This window comes from Molothrus ater, chromosome 4, assembly GCF_012460135.2.
Source record: "Molothrus ater isolate BHLD 08-10-18 breed brown headed cowbird chromosome 4, BPBGC_Mater_1.1, whole genome shotgun sequence".
Taxonomy (NCBI): domain Eukaryota; kingdom Metazoa; phylum Chordata; class Aves; order Passeriformes; family Icteridae; genus Molothrus; species Molothrus ater.
This window is the reverse complement of record NC_050481.2, coordinates 23,580,944-23,603,365: the sequence shown is the minus strand read 5'-3', so window position 1 is coordinate 23,603,365 and position 22,422 is coordinate 23,580,944. Positions and strand designations below refer to the sequence as shown.

The following is a 22,422-nucleotide window of genomic DNA, read 5'->3' as shown; positions in this document are numbered from 1 at the left end:
ATATCTGAAGTATGGAACTATCAGGCCTCCTGCCTCCCTGTCTCCATCTCCAGCTACTCTGCCTCACAGAAGTAATGATCCTGGGGATGAGGCATGCACATGGCTCATGATCCAGTGGCCCATGGAAGTTCTGTGCACTTTGCCCTAGCAGGAGGAGAGCTTTGGCACGCAGACCAGCCACTGCCTTCTTCCTTTGCCATGAGGGTGCTTGAAAACTTTAGAGATGCCGCAAGTCAGACAATTTTACAGCTGCCGTTTGGCTGAGTAGAGGAGTGTTTTCCTCTCCAAGAGAAGCAGCAGCTATTTTTCACAGAGCAAATGAAGCCACCTGTTGGGTTAACTGGGCTTTATTCAGTCCCCAGGCTGCCTTGCACAACCTTTAGGGCCCATAGGAGTCTTTGAAGTACCATTGAATTTCATTGTTAATGTCACAGTCATTTACTGTGAATGGAAAAGGGTATTTTTTTTCACTCCCAGGCATGAATAAACTCTGTAGATTGCAGGAAATAATCCCTCTTAAAGGAGAGTTGAAAGTGCTGTCTTCTAATAGAAGAGACCTGGTACTGAGCAGATGCCTAGGACTACTCCAGGTCTTCTCAAAAATACTGAATTTTGCTCAGTGATTAGAAACAGAATAAATGAAAGGAAAGCAGCTGATGACAGGGTAATACATGTGTCAGAGAAGGGGAGGGAGTGGTGAAGGAAAAGTACATAGTGTGGATGACTTTAATTATGTGGAAGGTGGGAAGATTGACTTCCCTATCCTGAGGGGGGTGTGTGAGAAGATACATTAGTCTGTATTCTAGCAGAGGTTGATGAGGTCTTCTCCGAGATGTTAGTAGTTGCTTGGGTGCACTTGCTGGCAGTATTTATGAGGGCTTTAATTACGTTTCACAGACTGACTTCCAATTAGAAGGGAAAGTAGGGGTGAGAAGATGAACGAAAAGATGTACAGCATGTTTTAAGAGCACGGTGATAAATCTATGGCTAAGGATTATGGTAAAAAAGATAGTCGTATGTCATGGCATCATTTGCACACTTATATTTTTAGATGCTTACTCCAAGTTCCCTTTCACCTCCCCCCATCACAAGCAAAATGCATATAAAGGGGTCAAACACAGGCCTCTGGTACTCCTCTTCCAAGATGGAAGTCAAAGATCATTTGCAATTGCTGCAATACAGGGCTGTTACTTTTCCTTTTTTTTTTTTTTTTTTTTTTTGCTAATTCATTAACTGTGTCATAAAATGGCACTCTAGAAAAGGCAGACAGAGACCGATCACAATATTTGTCTCCATGATGCATGAATAGTGGGAAAATATTGCTGTCATCAGCACATCCTTTCACATTTCTGCAGATTCTCACATTTAGAGTCATAGAATGGTTTGGACTGGTTTGAATTATCCTTGCTATAATCTCACCTAAACAGCTTCTTATGCAGATGATCATGATGCCCATTTATTTTTATGTCAGGAGGTAACACTCAAAGGGGAGATACCTCAATTGCTCAGCACTGGCTTAATTCCCTCTGCACTGTAGTAAACCAGGGACTTTGCCACTGACTTCACTGCAAGGACAGTGCCTTCATGTCTGAATGGCACTGGCACAATTCTCTCATTACACCCCTCAGAAAGAAGCTTCTCTGTACTCTTTACTTGTGGTGTAAGCTGTTTGCCAGTATCTCCATAGATGGTGCAGGTAAGAGGTTTTACCTAACAACATCAGCGTTAGAGAAACGGGCAATACTTTGGATCTTGTGGTAGTGGTAATTAAAGTAAAGGTAAGTCTGCAGACAGTTCATGACAAGCACTGAAATTCTAGCTGGAGAATAGGAGGGACTGGCTAGTGAGATTGCTTTCGTTTCAGGTAACATTGTTCCTCCCCCTGATTCCTAAAAGGGTTGACAGTGTTTCTTAAACAGCAGTGAAATGGCTTCAGTGAAGCAGCGGCAGTACTTCAGCATATGGAATGTTTTTCTCTTCTTTGATTCCATGATCACACTTGGTAAGCTAGTACAAAGCAAGGAGGAAACTCCTCTTTCTTTGGTGATACTGAAAACAAATCCTTGTTTATTTAAAAGTAGCTGTGTCAGGAGGAAGGTATGATGGAGTATAATTGCCAAATTCTTACTTGGTAATTAGTATCTTGCAGCCGTCTCAACGCTGTAAAGATGCAGGCATAATTGCACATAGGATGCCTATATTTATCATGGAAGTTGGCACTTCAGACCATTAGGAAGTATCTGTAGCTTTGCTGTATGCTGCATATAGATAATCTAGTTTAGGAGGCTTAAGAGCCTGTCAGAAATGCTCCCATCATCCAAGCAGTAGTAACATCAGGCGCTGGAGAACCCTTGGAGAGGCACCAGATGGTTTCCATAGCCCTGCTGCAATAATATTGTGGGTTCCTGATATTTGTGCATTTCAGAGGTTTAGCTGTTGCTGGCTGCAATATTCACCTCTGCCTGTTATATTTACACACCTTAAAAAAAAAAAAAAAAAAAAAGTGGTCAGGTCCAGGAGGGAGGAGTGTTCCATTTGTGCTCTGTTGTGCAGGGTGTTTCTGCATGCCAGCATTGGAGGAGAGAAACCTCGACTCTTGGGAGCCCCTGAGAAAAGGCCTGTGAAGTAACTCCAGATACATATCACAGGTACAGGGCTCTGCCACCTTGAATGAGAAAAAAATTGTTGTAGGGATTCAAACATGTTCCCTTGTCAGCCCCATCAAAGAAAGTAGAAGCAGGATGTTGCAAAAATAAGCAAGTCTGGAAGTCGTGTCGAGGAATAAGATAGGAACAACTTGGCAAGGGAAGATGATTTTCAGTAAAAGATCATAGCTAGAAACTCATCACTCAGGGCTTTTTAATTAAATGTTTGGGAAGGAATAGGCAAATAAGATCTCAGGGGAGAGATTGTTTTAACCACAGGCTTAAGGCTGCCACCAAAGATGAGAGTATACATGCTGCAGTGGAAGATGTTAACTGCAAGCCTGGTTAGTGCTTTGTGAGCAGCAGGAGTGTCCTTCCTGCACTTGCATTTATAGGCTGCAGAAGAGAGTAAAGTGATTTTTCCCAAGGTCACCCATCAGTTCATAAGCAGGGCCAGGAAGAGACCAAAAGTCACCAGGGTCTAGTGGCACTGTGCTTTGCTGGATTCAAGGTGGAGACATAAATGTAACGTATTTATTGTGTCCTTCCTTTAGTCCCCATGGATCTTGACTGCTTTTTAGAGCTCTGCACAGGAATACAGGGTTAGGGATTGAATCCTGGTGTACACCTGGGTCCTTCCTGATGAAGGACTGAAGTACAAGACCATAAATAGAATCTCTTCCAAAAGGGAAGGGCAGATTTTCTCTGTGTTAACCTGCAGCTGACCATAAGTCCAAGTGGTCTTCTGCTTCATTCATTTCTTTGGCTAATTCAATACTTGGAGGGATGTATTTTATTTTGCCTTCCCATAGTGGATCAAATTCTTGTCTTGCTGGTGTGGAAGCTACTTTTGATGAAGTTGGTGAGTAGCTTCTCAAGCAGATAAATGCAAGAAAGGGCCTGATGTCTCAGATAGGTTTGATCACCACACTTCTTTCTCTGGATGTCTTCACAGCTGCTCTTGTGTTTCTGTTTGGGCTCTAGAAATTTTGGCTCTAGACATAATTTTTTCCCCAGGGTATTGAGGAGGCAAGATTATCTTGTGCATGAAAGTGCCATCATTCTGATTTTTGTTGTTTTATCAATGCAGAGTCTTCCCCACATTCTGAAAATCCTTTTGCCCAGGTCACTCAGTATATAGTTGTAGTATATGATTTGACATGCTTTACTGAGGAAAAGATGAAGCAGAACACCAGATTTATTATTGGGTCACTGGCTGAGATATTTTTTCAGTTCCCAGAGCTTTATCATAGTGGCCATCCTGGGTCTTGTTAGTAAAGAGATTATCTCAAGAATTAGATCACTGAGATCATAATACACTGCTGTGTTAGACAAGGTTCATGGCTGAGAGAGGATATGGCATTTACTGGGCCTTTTAAATGTCACATTCAGACTTTAAAGGCCATAGTCTTAGAATAAACAAAAGAGAATGCAGCTAGCTCAAGCAGCTTTAAAATGAGCAGCATCCTGGTGATCCAGAGGGAACCTGTGGTCCATATTTATGCAGCAGACACCAGACTAACCAACCACTGGAAACCATGCAAGGATGATAGCAGTGTCTTTCTTGAGATACAAGGTAAGATGTGCCTGTGTAGTGAGCATTCCTTCCATTTAGCTGCAGAAGGAAGTAAGTAATATGAAGTTCTTATCAGAGCGATGCACAAGAAGTTAGACTGGCATTAATGGCTTTTGAGAAATTTTGGTTGGAGTACAGTAAATGAAGTGATTGAATACCACACAAAGTAAGCAGTCTCTGCAAGCAGTTGCTTGGCAGTTGAATGACTGGATGGATTTTTTTTTTTTCTGTTTCTTAGTTATGTGATAGTTCAAGTGGATGATAACACTGGGCAAAATTTATTTCTTTCCTCAGATGCATTCTTCACTGATAGAAACAGGCCCATAGGAGGGTAATCCACAGAGCTGAATTCTGTACACTGCAGTGCTATAGAGCATAAAAATGCATGTGGGCAGTTCCCACTGATCAGATGTGATAGCTCAGTATCTGCAGGCCTTGTAAAATCAGGCTTTTTTGTAATTTTTATGAACTGATAAATCTTGCCAAATTTCTTGGAAATTTACTGGCAGTCTTCGAGATTTAAAAACTACACTCAAAGCATACATCCTTTCTTCAGCCTCTCCTTGATTTTTTTTTTCCTGTGTGGCTTATGGAAGTGTGCGTGTGTGTATATCTATATTTAAAAGTGTCCTTTTCTCTTTTGTTCTTCATGCTCTCAATAACTGTTGTATTGATTTTTTTTAAACAAATTTTTTTCTTCAGTACTAATTTCTAGAACAAAGTTCAGTTATATCTTAAAATGTTTTATTCTTTTAACCAAGTGGCATGATGGAGCAGCAAGCTACTGTGTGGTGAAGTTTGGTAATCTGCCCTCAGGACTGAATTGTTATTGATTTAAAGGAAGATGAAAAGTCAGTGGTGTTTTGTGGGAGGGCTAAATGATCTCTTTTGGCCTTAAGATCTAGGTATATTGATTTAAAATTATCTTGCTTTACCTGCTGCCTATAAATTTACAAATTCAAGTTAAATGAACATAAAACACATTCTGTTTGAGTCCACTGTATTTGTACAGGGTTTTAACAAAACCATTTAAAATGTTATTCTTTTTATTAATTCTACTTAGCTGTGTATAGCTCTCTTAGAGTACTCCTCATTTTGGGGGAGCAGTCTAGCAACATTTGTATACTTCACTGTAATTGAATCCTGATGCAAATCCAAGTCTTTGTTATTCTTGCATTCACTGCAGTGACCTTGATAATGTGAATGCTTCACCTTTGCTGCTCCTTGGAAGGCAGTCCTGTGAAATGGGATCAATTACGTGCATTGCTAGGATCCCATTTTCAATACCACTGAATTAAAAACTGTTAGAGCTAGTTAATGGGCTTCCCCCTTGTGTGAGGGAGGGGCTGGGGGAATGAACAAAGGAGAATAGAAGCTGAATTGTTTGAGAGGAGGTAATCTCTGTTTTGTTTCTGCTATAGATTAGGGATGATCAATTATCGTGTCAGAAGGCAGAGAAGCTAATATGCCCCAGAATCTACACATAGTTATTTAATCATCCTGCCTGATGCATGGCATTCATCATTCACGTTTTTAATGCCACTTACTGTTATAATCTCACATTTATGCAGGGAACATTTAGGAAGAGAGAGCCATGCTAATAGGCAAAGACCTGGGAAGCAGAATAGTGGGGAACCTGTATGGTTTGATTTCTGTCTCTTCAATCTCAGCAGCCTGAGCCCTGACCCATGCAAACTGTTGTGCATGTCTGGTCTTGAGATGATACCCCTGCAGATGACTCAAGGCATCGACTGAAGGAAAATCTTCATGAGCTCCCATCTGTACTGGGTGGGTAATTCTCAGTGGTGCTGGAAGCTGCTTTTTTCCAAGAGCAAGTGGCAGACAATGTCATCACAGTCCTGTGAAGGAGACAGGCAAATGCCTGTGAGCAGCTGGTGTTGGTGCAGTGAGCCCTAGTATGCCATGCCATCCTGTCATCTGCTGTTTGGACTACTTTCAGACATCTACAAGGCACAATTTCAGCCAGCCACTAGATGCAATGAACACTTGCAGCATAAAGATTGGTCAAAGGAGAGTCACAAATGTGCAGGGTGCTACCAAACAGGCAAGTGTTTTATGTATTGCATCTATGGTGACATACATACATGTATTTTAATTCTCAGTAAGTCTTTTGGTGGTCTAGTCCACTCACTGAATAACGATGAAGATGAGAAAATTGGAAGGACTAGGGCACTTCCTTACATCTATCCAAGTCATTCCCTGGTCCAAGTTGGAGAAGAGAGCCAAGAAACTCCTCAGAAGGAGGAACCCACAGTGACTGATGTTAAAATGCCTGTTTCTCTTCTGGCAGTCGCAAAGCTGAGGGGAAGCAAGTGAGCAGTATAAGGAGAACTTGCCAAAACCAAATCCTGCTAGAGTGGTTGTGAACCCAGAGAGGAATCTGGATGCAGTGAAACCTGTCTTTCCTCCATCTTTCTACAAAGTCATGGGAGTGCCGAGTGAGATGATGTCACCAAAGCCTCAGGATACATTAGAGAGTGCATGTGCAGCTGCCATATGAAACAGCCAGAATCTCTGCTGGGATCATTAGCTTCTGGGTGGCAATCCCACCCCCCTCAGATGTTCAGGCTGTTCTCCTTGTACCATTGCATTGCCTTGAGCTCCACAGCCTGTGGTGACCCAGTTAAGTAGACAAGGGCTTAGGACATATCCTGTCAGCACCAAGGGGAAAAATTGGACTAGAGAGTCTCTGTGCAGTCCCTAAATTGGGTTTTCATGTTAGAAATGTTCTGGTGTATTCTGAGTTTGTCTCATCAACACCTTCATAAACTAACTGGACTGAAAAAGCCTGCCGTATTTTGTCAGAAGAGTCTGTATTTGCTTCCTGCAGAAAAGCGATGCCTCTGCAGGGTGGGAGAGTCAAAAGCCATGCTTTCATATGCAGCTGCATTTATCCTATTCTAAAGGTTGGTGTTCATCCTGAGCTTGTGTTGCTCGGTCGCGAACTCTGCAGTTCTCCCTCAGCAAAGCAATTTTGCACAGTGCTTGTCTTTAAGCGCAGAACTAGTGCTTCCACTTGGAAACAGAAGTGGGAGAGAGTTATTAAATTATGGAAACAAGCCTTTGACACAAATTTCCCCACAATTTTCCTCTTTGTCACTCACATAGGGGTTTTGTTCTGTGTTTGAGCTCAGTGTGACATCACCAGTTGCTTGTGACTTAAATAGAAGAAACCAGCTGTCAGGAGTAATGCTTGCAGGTATTCCTTCTTTTCTTTATTTGCCTTACGGCAGTGCCTGCAGGCCAAAGCAAAGATTGTGCTGGCAGCACCTGAATGGTTAGTTGCTGCCCCTCAAGTCTGTACAGATAAAGGAATTATCATTATCTTCATTGCACAAATAACAGCACAGAAAGATGAAGTGACTTGCCCATGATCATACTAGGATCCTCTGGCAGAGACAGAAAGCATAGTATTGTTTCCTCTGGTCGATGCTTTTATCCCAGTGCCATCCTTTTGTGTGACCGGCCATTTTCAGCAATTTAGATTTTTCCATCTCACGTCTCCTGGCACAAACAACCTAGCTAGTAAATGGCACTACATATATGTCTCTTGGATCTCTGCCTTTCAAGATCCTTTATATTTTTATCATTTACCTTGTGATAGCCAGGTGTCTGTGTAGAGCCTTGTTTCTGGAAGGATCTCAGGATGTGCTCATCTAACCTGCTTTAAAAACTCCATAGAGGCCACAGGTTCACTGGGTGGTATTTTTCCAGTGCTTCATTATTTTTGTCCTTAGAAAGATGTTCATAAATTTATTACTGTGCTTGTCTTGCTCCAGAGACAGCAGCCTTTTAATTATTTGGAGACTCATATTCTCTTTCAGTCTCCTTTTCCCCAGGACAGAAAAGTCTCTGTTCGCAGCTTTCTTAACTTGTGGGTTTTCTCCAGTTCCCTCTTGGATTCCATAAAAGTGCACTGAGTTTTCCTGACATCCAGAATGGAGCACGGTCTGGAGCTCCCTCAAGTGCTCCCTTCTTCTCCCCAAGGACCTGATTAATCCCTTTGCCTACTGGGAAGCCATGGGTTGAGGACTTGCCAAAGCAAATAGCATGGAGAAGGTGCATTCCACAGCAGAGCAGGGCATCAAGATGTACAGGAAGGTCTGCTGAGCTAGGGACACCCCTGAGGATTGCCGAGACTCACCAGAAGCCCACAGCTTGTACAGGAGCAGCTGATGAGTCAGTGGGGCCAGGAGCAGCCACTGCCAAAAAGAGCAGCCCCAGGGAGAACCAGGAGGGGAACAGGGCATGGCAGGACACTCTGTGTGGGAGGGTGCACAGGAGGTCACAGTCTGCTGACTTGAAGGGGAGAAGAAACTCAGCTCATCCCATTCCTACCAGCTTGATGTCAGAGCCAGCGAGAGAAAACCTCTGGGAAGACCTTACAGCCCCATCCAGGGCCCAAAGGGGGCCTACAAGAAAGCTGGAGAGGGACTTTTACAGGGGACTTTAAGGATAGGACAAGGGATAATGCCTTAAGACTGTGAGAGGGCAGGTTCAGACTAGATATAAGAAAAACATTTTACAATGAGGGTGTTGAGGCACTGGCACCAGCTGCCCAGAGAAGTTATGGTTTGACCTCCCCAGCAGTGTTCAAGGCCAGGCTGGATGGGACTCTATGTAACCTGGTCTATTGGAAAGTGTCCCTGCCCACAGTATGAGGCTTGGAACTAGGTCATCTTTAAGGTCTCTTCCAACTCAGACCACCTGTGAAGCTGCATCTTCTTCCTTCCTTCCAAAGGGGCATTGCATGCTCCCATGTTTCACACTGCAGAGGTGTGAAGGAAAAGCTTTAGGAAGCTGAAGGTACACAAATTTCACTTGATAGTATGAAGAAGAGTTTTCCTAAGCACCTGTAGTAAAACTGGGGTTTGTGCTGACTTGGGTAGTTAGCTTCATCTCAATGTTCGGAACCTGAGATTTTAGGACTAACACTGCCCATGATCACACTTAAGTGCCAAAAGACTGGGCAGGATATCCCAGCTGGCAGCAACAATGAGATCTATTAGATTTTTTTATTTGTCTGCCATTTCCCTTAAAAACCGTTGAAGCCTAGGCAGCATTTGCTCTGATCCAGAAAAGCCACTGTCAGTCTCAAACCAAGGGTTTTATATAATCACAGGTACATAAACCTTTCCATTTCAGCCCTAGTAATTTTGAGGTTTTACTGATTTAGGGGTCTGATCTAGTATTACCTGTTTGATATATTTTATTTGTTTTTAAGAATTTTATTTCAAGCCTTCCAGTCTTCATTGGGGAACTCACTTATGGAAGAGGTCTGGATTGTGGTTCTGCAAAGCTGTGACCAGCTCAGGGTTCTGTGACAAGTGGTGGGCTCATGCTGTTCTCCCATTTCTGAATGAGAGGTGAGGTAAGAACAGTGGTGATATTCAGAGGGACCAAACACCACAGGAAGTCAAAAACAAGCTACAGTGGGTGTTAAGCACTTTGGCTATTCTTCACTCTGACCCGATGCACCTCTTCAGTAGCTGTTCTTCAAGTGGAAACATAAGGAATTAATTTGGCAGCCCCTAATTTCACTAGAGTGTTTAGTAATTTGGCTTTAATGTTAGAATTCATCAGCAAGACTGATTGCTGTATCATACAGAGTGGCAGGCTTAGCAGAGAAGGAAATTTCCCACACAATTTAAAAATGGTCTATGAATTTGCTGGGTTTAGAGTTTGATAACAGCTAGAAAAAGGACGCAGCAAGTCTTGTACAAAGGAAGGAGCCAATTTAGGAATTAAGAAGGTGAGATGGTAGAGAGCAGGAACCTGCACATTTTACATTTAATTCAGTAGCTGTGGTTTGGCTTTGTTTTGTTCTTAATGGCATGTGGTTTTTAAAAGGAAGTTTTTGCTTAAATGCAAATCAGATATGAGGGTACTAAAGATAGGGAAGGCACTCCTTGGTAAGTGTGATGGAAGCTAGTCTGATAAATGTACTCAATAATGAGAATTCTACAGCAAAATGCTGAGCCCTGTGGCTACGATCCAGCAAAATGCTGACAGTAGTGTAGCACTCATGCACTTAAAATTAAGCATTTTCCAAAAATGCTTTGATGGATCAGAGCTGGAGTCCTTACCACCTTGCTAGGAGTGAATTTATGAGAGTCTTGTAAGTCAATAGTATTTATTCTTAGGCTTCACAACTAAACCACTAATGGAATATAGGGAAATTACAGCTTTTCTGTGGTGTGAAGAAATCTGGCTCTGGTCTTAACCACAATCTGTTCTCCAGCTTTCAGAAAAACTTACTATCTTGATTTCCAGAGGCGCTAGAAAAACAAAATCAAGTATTGGAATTTCCTGTGGATCTGCACCCTATAAGAAGATATTTCTTCATGCTCTCTTCCCTGCGCCAACAAATATTTGTCTCAAATACACATTGGCCTTGAGTGCAAATACCTGCTAGGGATATCAGGGTCATCTCTTTTTCCTGAGCCCAGGCAACCTGTGATGCCCTGTGTCTCCCTCTCCCTTCTGAGGCTCACAGTAAATTGCAGCTTAATAGGAACTGGCTGTGTAGGACACAGGGCTGATGCTGCTGTAAATACAAATGAATGTATGTTAGGCCTGGTGATTGAAAAAAAGTTTCTCCAACAATGAGCTATGGTCAGGGCCAGTCTTGTCAGGCCAATTTTTTGAATTATTTTTTCTAAACAGCCTGTATCTGTACGAAGGGGACTTTGCACCCTGCAAATGCAGGTGTTTGCAAGCCTCCAGGTTTCAATAGAAAAACATTACGTTGATTGTTGTTACAGATCGTGGTGCTCTTTGTAGCCTTCATTATACAGAGTCCTTAAAATTCCTTAAAACTGTTGTATACCAATATTCCTGCTAAGGACTTGAATGTGTTTGTTGATGAACAAGCTGGAGGAAATACTTCCCCTCCTTTGAGATGAGTGGCTCAATATTACACAATTTTCTCTTGTGATATCTCGTCATGTTTTCCTCAGGCCTCGTGCCTGCAAGTTTTGTGGATCTGCAGGCAGCTTCCATTCTTTAAGAGTTCACGTCTCTCATCCATGATTGGCAGGAGCCGAGAGCATGTCTGTGCAACTCTGTAAACAGAAGGCAAATGGCAAGAATCCAATTTATTTTTTGAAACCATGTGCTTTTAAGAGCCTTTCCAAAGGTTATGTGTTTCTTTGAGATGGCAGTGATATATGATAGGTATCATTAAATATTCTGGCTCTGTTCTATATGGGGTGGTGTGCACATGAGGAATGACAAGGCAGTCTTACCCTAAAGGCTCTGTAGTTTAGTGCCTAGATTTTGTGGTGTCTTTGGGCTTTGTTTGTAATCCTGTTGCAGTTTTAATATATGATAGCCCTGAAACAAAGTAACTTCCTTATGGTAGATTTTGTAGAAATTATTTGTTTGTTTTTTGTGTAAGTGGTGAATTTTGGAAACTTTCATGTAGTCAGCAAGAGAAGAGTGCCAGAGGTGAACTGTTGCTACACCTTCCTGGGTTGCTTCCACAAAAGTAGGCACTTAAGTAGGTGAGTCTTAGAAATATTCTCTAACAGTAAAATACTTTGTGAATGGCAAAGCTTTCACTGGTTGCATCCACTGTCCTTCAAGGAATATGTGTTGAGTCCTGCTGTCTCACAATTAGCAACATATTTTGATTAAGAGGAAAAGACTACATTCAAACATTTAAAGCTATGGATTTGTTTTCACAATTTATATGTCAATGATCAGTACTTGGTCTTAATAGCAAATAATATTTTACAGACACATTTTTATAACACAGATTATTGCAGGAAGGATTTTAGTAGTGATTTTTCACATGCAGCAAGGCACTTGTTGCTATTTGTTCTTTTAAAACCATTTTACAGGAGTAGCAAAATATCGAGTGTTCATCTAAAGATTTACCATAAGAAGCAGTAGGTCCTTATGGGTGGATCAGTTGATGTTAGCTTGTTGCTGTGGTTTCCTCTGTTTTTTCTTTTTGCTGATTCTCTTGCAAGCTCCTTTAGGAGATACTCAGAGAAAAGAAAGCCTTGAATTACTGAATTTAGTGTGCACACATCTATCCTCCCCCTTCAATTACTGCAAGAACATGAGTTCTTGCACAGTAAATCTTGAGGCCTTAGACCACATTGGTGCATAGCCACACAGATCTCCTGAGTTGTTAACAGAGATCAGAAGTAAGAGATGAGCCATCATCCCTGTGCTAATGCAAATTGCATGCAGATTACTTTTGTTATTTCTCTAATGTGAGTATGAATTGAAAGTGTTTTCCCTGGTTTGTGTTTACCAACACAAGAGCACTTCTCTGTAGTGGGAGTGCTGGTAATTAAAAGCATTGGTTCATAGTGTCCACAAAACCACAGCATCCCCACTGCTCTCTTTGCCTTTAGGAAAGGGGTTTTTCTGGTGTCTTAGGTCCTAGGATTAGAAGCCTAGAGAGAAGTTCTCTGAGGAAAGCTTTGTCAAAGAAAGAACAGGCTCTTCAACACAATTAGGCACAAACTGGGGTTTCACTTTTCATGAACTCAACCTTCTGTCCAGCTGGGAGGCAGCAAGGTCTTGGGAGCACCTTGGCCGTGACCAGCTTGGGTGTCAAGTCATGTCCTGGTGTCGAGATTAAGGAGCTGTGTTGAATCTTAGAGGAACCAGGATGGGAGCCACCTGAAAGATCACGCCTTTTCAAATGAGACAGATCTGGTTGCTTGGGTTAGTCATGGACTCATATTACAGAAATGGGGCCCTGCCTTCTGTCAGGGCCATGGAGTGCTTCATTTGGGTTCCTCTCTCTTGTTTGACCTGTTTTGTTTCAAGGTGCAGGTCAGGGCTCCTCAGGTTTCAGAGGCATTCAAAATGTCCATTCAGACTGCAATGAGATCTAAGACCTGGCACCTCAGGGGCTCATCTTGGAACGTAGAGGTTGTGAAGAAATACTATAGAGCCATTGCCAAAGCAACTTGAAGATTGTGTTCTCATTTTGATATTTGGTGTGTGAAAAGGACCAACATGAAGTCCCCATCTACACAAGAGATGCTTTGAAGAATCATTCAAAAGAAAATGATCTCCATATATGAACGATGTTTTAGGGTTTAGCTCCTACTTTGCAAGGTGTTCAGATTTTGTCTAATCCTGGGGCTAAAATTTACCTCTTTGCCTTATTTAGGGCCTGTGCAGGATTGAAGTCCTGCGAAAGATCTCAGATAGAATAGAAATAGTATTTAATGCTACTTAGTACAAGGACCTTTCATTCCCTGAACTCAGTTTTCAAAAGCACCTACTTGCAAACACCTACAAACTTGGGGCCCAGTCTGTTTGCCTAACTAGCCAGGCATGGTTTGCAACTCTTTGTTCTCAAGGGACAAAGAGTTTTGAAATCCATTATCAGACAAACTTGAGTGCACTTTGGGATATGAAAAACTGCAGCATGAAAGACAAGTTATAATTTAAATCCTAAGTTCTGACCCAGGTGTAATGTTCACAGTAAAACTGCCCTTAAGAGAGCCACTGGGTGCTGCCCTAAAAGTTCCTATATAGAAATACAGAGATAATACAGTGAAAGCATTTTTTTCCTTCCCCTTTCAGTGTTCCTATTTTAACTAACATATCTATATTTTTTAATTAACCTACTGCTTGAAGCCACCTGCAATTTTGCAATGCCTTTAGTGTGACTTGGTGAATAAGGCAAGTCTTGCTTCAAATGCTGAAGTCACCAAAGGCCTGAGAAAGAAATTAGAAACTGACTGAAAAATTACAATATACCAGGCTTTTGAAGTGAAACCAGAGTTGCTTGTCTTGTGGTTACTCTTCTAATACAGGTTTTATTTTCTTCAATATTACCTGGTTTTATTAAGTGCATTAACTATAACATTTTGTTTGGTTATATAGTAACAGATAAAGGGTATGGCTTTGGGACTAAGTAAGATGGGGAACCATTAGCTGTTGTTTCTGCCAGAGTGAAAAATACCAAGGCAAAAGTAATTGGCCTGCAGAGAGCATTAGATAGACCATGAAAAGTAGAAACTGGATTATTTGTTTTGTCTTGGTACAGTAGTTGTTCACCTGATAACATTGGTTTCTCTTCAACTATAATTAGCATTTTATTCCACTAAGCATTACTGTATGTTAGTTATTAGTGGGACACAGCACAGTATGTTGTAAATATGGCCTTTGGTGCCTAGATGGCTAATTCAGTGCTAATGTCATTATCAAAGGTTGCAGAGGAACAACTATCCTAAAAAGTCTGTTCTTCTTGAAATAATTTCCTGTAGTTATGCAGATGTGACAAATGATGTGTCTTCTGTAGAAACTTTTATTTATTTATTTGGTATGTCCCCTTACTCTTCCTAAGATACGTTAGAAACAGAACAACAACAAAAAAAAAAAAAGAAGAATCAGTTTTCTATGCTTTTTTTTTTTTGCTTCCTGATTAATTTTTGGTCTCAGGAAAGCAAAAATGTACATTGGCAATTTCACACCTTGTTACATCTTCTGTTTGCTTTTATCACATGCATGGCTGTTTTCATAAATGGCAAACATAAACATAAATGATGTAATATTCCTCTTTGATCTTGACTGTGTGGTTGAGAAATTAATGCATAGGTGCAGAACATGAACAATTCACAATGTACCCCACCTTTTGTTGTGTCAAGGCAGGGATTTGAACAAGACTTCTGTCTGCTTACACAAGAAACATGGGATATTACAGCTTTATATATCTTGACTCTTACGTGAATTTATTTTTTTGCATGTTGTACTCCAAATGGAAGGGCTCTGTGGTTTGACTTCTTTCTACTAAGAGGATGCTGCCCTTGCAGAAGCAGTGACCTTTGAAAAGCAAGTCTTAAGTAATCCTTTTATTTTTCTGAGATCATATAGCACAGTATCCAGTTGCAGGCTTTTAAGATGGAATGATTGCAGACTTTGTCCACTTGCCTGGATTGAATTACATTTTGTTTGACAAAGAAAACTCTAAAATACTTATACCTTCCTTCCTTCTCTTCAGAGCCTCGTAATCTCTGTGCATTGAGGATGCAGAGTGGTTGCTGTATCACGCCAGCACCGCTGGGATTTATTGAATTTACTTAATTGGACTTTATCTCACGGTTACACTTTAACACTTCTTTTGAAGGAGATTCAAAAAGGATACGGTTACTCCTTTTCTAATTTACTTGGAGAGTCGGGTTACTAATTTTCTTATCTTCCATCCATTTCCTGGTAGAGCAGAGCATTCTGTGAGCCACAGTTGAACAGTTTAGAGACTTGCACACCCAGAGATTTAAGTCCATGTAGCTGCTCACTAGCCAAGCTTTTTGCACATGCTTTTTAAAGGGAATGCTCTGATTTAGGGGAGTAGAAGTTTGATGGGTGTGTTTGGGTTGGCTGGTGGTGCATTTTGTCTTGTACTATGCAGGTGCACGTAAAGGAGAACTAAACTGCCCTGAACCTCCTAGGGAAAGGTTTTGCAGCAGTGTTTGGGAGCACTAACATTGTTTTCTTGGCTGTAAAGCACCTGTGAGCCTCAGTCCTATAAACACTTCAGGAAACCTCAATAAAGTGGATGAAAAATCCACTATTTGATCAGGTGATTTTGATACTGGGATTTGCATGATTTTCACCTTCCTGAGAGGCATTCAGTACCAGAGAAAACTGAGGTCTCCCCTCACTGCTCTTCTCAAGTTTACTTTTGCTAATAGGAGTTTAAAATGGTTTAATGCTCAGCACTGATGTTCTCTATCCCACCAGACCTCTGCTGCCAGCTCTGTAAGCATGGGATAGGCATTGCAGGGATTTGGGGGCGTTGGAGACCAGTCCCAGGGGGCATAGGACCCTTTTTTTTGAGTATTTTGGTGGCTCCTCCCTGTACATGGTAGCATCTGAGTGGCTCATGATAAGTGAGCAGTACGATCTGTTTAACGAGGATTGTACAATCTCCTTTTACTTGGCACCATCACCACACAGCAAGACTTGTTATCCAGTGGCCCTGAAAATTATGTAGCTCCCTTGCATCAGAAGGGGCTTCATTCTATTTTGATGGAGCTCCCTACTCCATCTTGTCTGAGCTAATATATCTGACTGTACACGTGTCCACAGATCTTGTATCTCAGATGCACAACTCAATTTGCTGTGCACATGTACCCACAGTGCAAATTTAGGCACCTGAGTCAATTAACAGAAATACCTTTACCAGATTAGCAGTTTGTATTTAGGTTGTTATTTGCCCTCACATAGCCCAAAAACTTGTAGAGGACGTCAGTCAGGGAGGGGTAAGGTGACTTTTGCAGATGAAAAATTGTTGGTGATCACCATGCAGGGCCTGCATAAACAATGTGGTTATGGTTCAAATCAAGGTGGATTTTACTCGCTCAGTGGAGCAGTTGTGAGTACAGTGGTGGATGCACAGTTAAAAAGCAAACAGTGTCTGTACAGCTTGATGCCAGCTCTCCAGCAGAAAACAGTATGGAAATAGCCAGCACCTTTCAGCATTCTTCAAGAGCCAAGTGGGGAAAGTAAACAGGAGTGTAAAAAACTAGGGCTGAAGCAAGACTGAGATGTGGCAATTTGCTATAGCAGAGAAGTCTTACTGCTAGCCTTCAGTCCAAGAATAATTGTCTGGAGCTCTTCTCTTACTTTTTGGCTTAAAATCAGACCTGAAAAAATTATTGTATTTGTTGTCTTTATTTTACTTAATGGGTTGGGGTTTTTTATAGTGTTAAGATAATTAGCTAGTCGTGCATATTAAAAAAATGGTTTTCTATAGTTCCAAATGCATTTTGGAAGATGAAATGTGGTTGTTGCTCTTTCCATTCCATTCTCCATATGGCCACACAAGTCTTTGGCATGGGTCTCCTCAGGCCCCCTGTCATCCTTGCAGGAGGGTGAGTTAAAGTCCCTCATCCAGGCATGGCCTGTTCTTATCTCTGGAGAAGCTGCTCTTGGCCCTGCAAATGGGAGACCATGAGTTTCTCCAGTCCCCTTTTCTTTTCACCTGGTGCTGTTTCCTAATCACTGGCATGAAACACCTGGGGTGTTAGGGCTGCATTGCCCACAGCAACTTCTGCTGGAGAGCTGGCAGGGGGGCAGCAACCACAACTTAGAAAGTCTCTGCAGACCTTGGACTGAATACAAAGGATCAAGCCTGTTTCTGATGCACATGTGTGCTGCAAAGAGCAGATAACCTTTCAGGGCTGCATCTTAAAATAATGAGCAGAGCTTGTATGGCTGCTCTCATGCTGTGGCTTCCCCAAGCACACTGTGAACTTCCAAACTGTGATTGCCATTAAAATCTTTTGCCATTTGCAAGGAATTAGCATCACTATGTGAGCCTGCAACACCCCAGTGATATTTATGGAGAGCAATTGAATTATAAAGGTTGTAATATTCCTTGCTTCTGAAAGGAAGGGGCTGAAAGATGCCTGGGCTTAAACTACTTAAAATCCAAAAATAGTTAAGGAGCCCATGTAATCTAAGGTCTTCTGAAAAATATATGCCTTGAAAGCAGGCAAAAGAAAGCAAAGCATAATCAGGATGTAATTCTGATAACGCAGACCCCTGACGCATTTGAAAAGAGAAGGTGTGGGTTTGATGTGCTTGAAAATTGCTTGAAAAGATGGGGTCGATGTGATAGTAGTTCATGTCATTACTTTGCCTTGGTGGTCATGCTACCACAAATCCGTGCAAGTCCAGTTGTTAAAAATGGGCAAATGCTACCAAGGTGAAAACAGACCCCACTGATCTGCAGTAGCTCGGGATTGCCTTGTGTTTGAGCATGCACTGATGAGTTTGACTTTGGCTGAGGCAGACCATCTTACTAACCATGGTTTTCATCTGTTCTGTTTTTTTCCTGTCTTGCAGCACCTTCTCCAGTCAGTACTGTGAAAAAAGGGAAGATAACTAAAAATAGCATCTCCCTTTCCTGGCAGGAGCCAGATCGACCCAATGGCATCATCCTGGAATACGAAATCAAATATTTTGAAAAGGTGTGATGGACTGATTGCTGAGCTTCCCAAGTACCTTCTCTTTATTGTTTTCTTCTTTTAGTTGTTATTATTTGAGTCATGGAAGGGAATGGAGAGATTTTATGCATAAATCAATGTCAGATTGATTTTGCAGTAAATGATTAGGAAGACTTGAAATGAGGGTGTTGTTTTCCATTAGTGTGCCACTTCTCTTGAACAAATACATTAAATCCGCATGTCAGATTCCTCTCCAGCCTTATCACATTAAGATAGAGCCTGCTCATTTGTTAAAAATAGAAGGGGATGGGGACTGAGCATCTGTCTCCTCCCAGAAACATCAGGCAAAACACTTTGCCTTTGGTATTTCAATTTCTCACTTGATTTTCCATCCACTGTGAAAGGAGAGGAGAAGGGGCTTGTGGAGAGAGACTGCATGTGCAGATATGAAGAAGGGCGTCTTGGCTAAAAACTTGCCTGGGTTTTCCAGCTCTTTCCCTCAGTTTAAAGGGAAGCAGTCTCCCCACAAAACTTGCCCCTCCTAGTCTTCATTTCAAATGGTGACCTGTTATCTTCCTGCAAAATTAATGTTGTTTAAATGAAAACAGTTACAAATGCACTTTATCAAATATCTTGAGTATTTGTATTTTGAGTGATATGGCCTTAAATCTCTAGAAATCTTAGATTTCCAAAAATCAGGTTTTCAGGATTTGACTGAATAGCATTTTTTTTTGCCTTAGCTGGAATTGTAAGGTGTCCTTTTTTCCTCAGAAACATCCAGGCTTTCTACATGAAAACAAGAGGAAAATAATGAAATTGTGTCACAATTCACTTTTTAGGGGGGTTGAATTTCTGTTTTAAAGAAGATATTCCATTAGGTCTATTTGTGATCCAGGTGAAATTGTTCAACATGGACCAGGATTAGGTCCTTACTCCTTCTGTCTTCTTTCTCTGACCATGGGAAGGACCTGCTCAAGCAGTCCGTGCAAACAGGGGAAAGAATTTCATAAATCTTCTCCATCAAAATAAAATTAACAATATTTTTGCAGATGAGGGAGCTTGTGAAATAGATATGTGAGTGACTTAAATAGGGCTGAAGATTAAGGTACATGCAAGAATCAGGTTATTTTGTTTCTGGAAATAATCCATCACTAATTATTTATTTATTAACTTGTTCGAATGGCTGTTGTGGGTACATTGAATCCTTACCATGGAATGGCTTGGGAAGAACAGCTTTTAGAAACAAACAAAAAAAAAAAAGATAAAGCAAATAATTAAAGTGAAAAAAAAGTGTATTTCTTCATTTTCCTTAGTTTGTTTTCAAACAAGTTGGCAGGAGAGGGGACTTAAAATGTTGTATTTGTAGTCCAGAACTAGTCTCAAATAGCTTCAGCAAATAGTTCTTCAAGAGTGAGTCCTTTGTGGAGAGATAGTTCCAGCCAGTCCAAGTTTATGCTATCTTGATTTATTTTCTTCAGGCTGAGAGTGAAGCTTTGCATTTTCCATAGAAAAGCTCAGGAGTCCAAGTGTTTGCAGAAGCCAACAGTGTATTGAAAAGTTAATTGGCTGACATACAGGCAAAAATGTGACCTAATATTCACTTACTGCTTTTAACCAGTAGTTGAGATAGGCTGGGGATATTGCCATTAATCCTTTTTCTTTGTTGCTACTATAATTTATATTCTCTCAGTTTTCAGTCCTTCATAAAGGTAAATTCACATTCACTTCCAAGGGACAAGAACATTTATATTAAATGTTTGGGGAAACTGAGTTTTGTCAGATTGCATTCCTGTAAGAGGGATCACTCCTTAATAAGAAAAAAAGGGCACATATATTTATATGTGTGTGTGTGTGTGTGTGTGTATACACATTTCTCCAAAACAGGTGTCAATTGAGAAATTTTGTAATCTTACAATTTAAGACATTCCTAGCACCTTAGCCAGGCATATTGCTGTCAATGGGAAGTTGGCCATTAAATTAAAAAAAAGAAAAATTAGCTCAGATTCTAAGAGCTATCCAGAAATCTTGGTAAGGAACTACTAAAAACTCTGGTTTAACTCATAATAATTTGGATCTGAGAAGATATGGTGAACAAAAAGCAGTCTCCAAATTTGTAGACCTTAATTTATGAGCTCTTGTCTAGATTATGTGTTACAGTAAATAATTCTAAGAGTAATTACTTAGCATTTCAACAAAACTTTAATCAAAGAACTGGAACTGTTTCACATTAGAAACTGATGTAGATGAAGATTTATTTCAGCAATTTTTCTTCAAGTTCATTGCTTCAAAAGAACCATGCAAAAATTAGGTATTTTCCTGGAGTTTCGGTTTATTATTCTCTTCCCAAGGTCTAATTTGTGGTTCTAGAAATGCAGGCATAAAGTTGTATAGTGTGTAATATATTATTCTCTTTTAGGCCTACTTACACTACTGGGAAGCCGTTTTGGTGTAAATCAAAATCCTTTTTTAAGGCAATGGGACTTGTTTTATCTTCCCTGTGCTTTGGGATTGATCTTTGTATGATAAACCTTTCCATTGCCCCAGGCCATGTACATCCTGAGCAGGGGAAAGCTGCTTCTACTGCAGATGTTGGTTGTGTGCCTCCCAGAATCATTGATTATAAAAAGAGAAAATCAGATCTCAGATTTTGTATTGCAGAAAGGACCTTCAGAGAGGGAGGGGGTTTTGAGGCAGAAATCTTCCAAAATGCATACTTCAGTCATCTTTTGTTGTGTTTCTCTGGGGGTTGTTAAGAGTCTGTCTTCTCTGAGAGCCATTCTGTGTGTGTTTGAACTTTGTGCTTTTCGGGGGGGTGTTGGGAAAAGGACCAGGAGACGAGCTACACCATCATCAAGTCCAAGGAGACAGCGATTACGGCGGACGGCTTGAAGCCGGGCTCGGCGTACGTCTTCCAGATCCGGGCGCGGACGGCTGCTGGCTACGGGGGCTTCAGCCGCCGGTTCGAGTTCGAAACCAGCCCAGTGTGTAAGTGCTTCTCATTACTGCCAGCCCCTGTCCCTGCAAGGCTGCCCTGAAACACGTCAGGGAATCAATACCTCTGCACAGAGCGCTTCCTTTGATTGCTTCATCCCTTGACTCTGGAAACGTCAGGAACGTCGTGACTCTGCACTTGGCATATCTGTCCTTTGCTTCCTCATGGTGGGGTAGGAGATCTTCAGGCTTCAGAGATTCATGGCTTTCTATGCTTAGAAAAATCCTGTATTTACAGAAGCCTGGTGTAAGAGAGTTGTTCCTCTCAGGAGGGACAGAGGGGATGGGACCTGCTCCTTAAAGGCTGGCTGCAGAGGATGCTGAGCTCTCTTAATTATCTCCATCTGGGGGGGAAAAACCCTGAAATGGTGCCTCTCTGCAAGGGGAAGGGTTGAACCAGCATTAGTGTCTTTTGTGTTTTTTGGGGAAAGTTCCTGTCAAGTTAAAAGATTGTTTCTGTTGGCTGCCAAGGCCACAGCCTTAAGAAAAGGAGGTTGACTCGTAATCAGAAATCATAAAAAATGTGCACTGCAGGTGCAGGACTTCTTCTTGGCCTGTTACATTTGTGGGGTTTTAAATTTTTTTTTTTTTTTTAATGAAACTTATCCAGGGCTGGATTCTGAAACAGATTCTGTGTCAGGGTGAACTCCTGAGGCACATGGAGGCTCAGCTGCTCTTTCTTCTGTGTTTAGGCACAGCTGTGGGGAAATTCTTTTTGTCCCAAATACAGAATTTTGCCAAGGTGTCAAGTACAATTTTGTCCACCAGAAAATATGTCTTCTCTCTATTAGTTTGTACAGCTGTCATTTATTAATTTTTATACTGTGTGCATGGAAGAGGAATTTTATGGTGGAAATACTCTGATCATTCCTGTGGGAAAGGGACTGTTTATTGTGTTTTCCTTGGAAATTTAAATGCATAAATACTTTTATTACTGTTACTCCAGTTTATTTAAAATTCGTCATCTTTGAGGAGAAGATGTCAAGTTGTCTTTTCAGTGCATGCTGCCTTTGAAGCCATAATAGATTTTCAAGGAGTCATTATACATGTGCAAATGTAGCTGTGGAGCCAGAGATTAGCTAATACAGTGAAAATTGCATCACAATGCAAGCATTAATGCAGTAAGGACAGTGTAATTAATGTATTTCTCATTGTGTTAACCATTAATTGTGCTCTATAAGTAGCAACCAAATCATGTTATGCCAAAAAATTATTCTGTATAGTTTTTCTCAGTTGGAAAGTTTCTAGCTTAGAGTTGTTT

The 22,422-nt window shown here is 41.2% G+C and overlaps 1 protein-coding gene across 9 annotated transcripts in view; it reads left to right on the top strand.

Annotated features, from left to right (window-relative positions):
• EPHA5 (EPH receptor A5) overlaps positions 1–22,422 on the top strand; it is a 193,214-nt gene that overhangs the window by 123,648 nt on the left and 47,144 nt on the right. For all 9 annotated transcript variants that reach the window (XM_036382384.2, XM_036382382.2, XM_036382380.2 and 6 more), the window contains 2 exons: positions 18,070–18,194; positions 20,996–21,155. In XM_036382384.2, the coding sequence (XP_036238277.1) occupies positions 18,070–18,194; positions 20,996–21,155 (285 nt within the window). The remainder of the gene's footprint in view (positions 1–18,069; positions 18,195–20,995; positions 21,156–22,422) is intronic.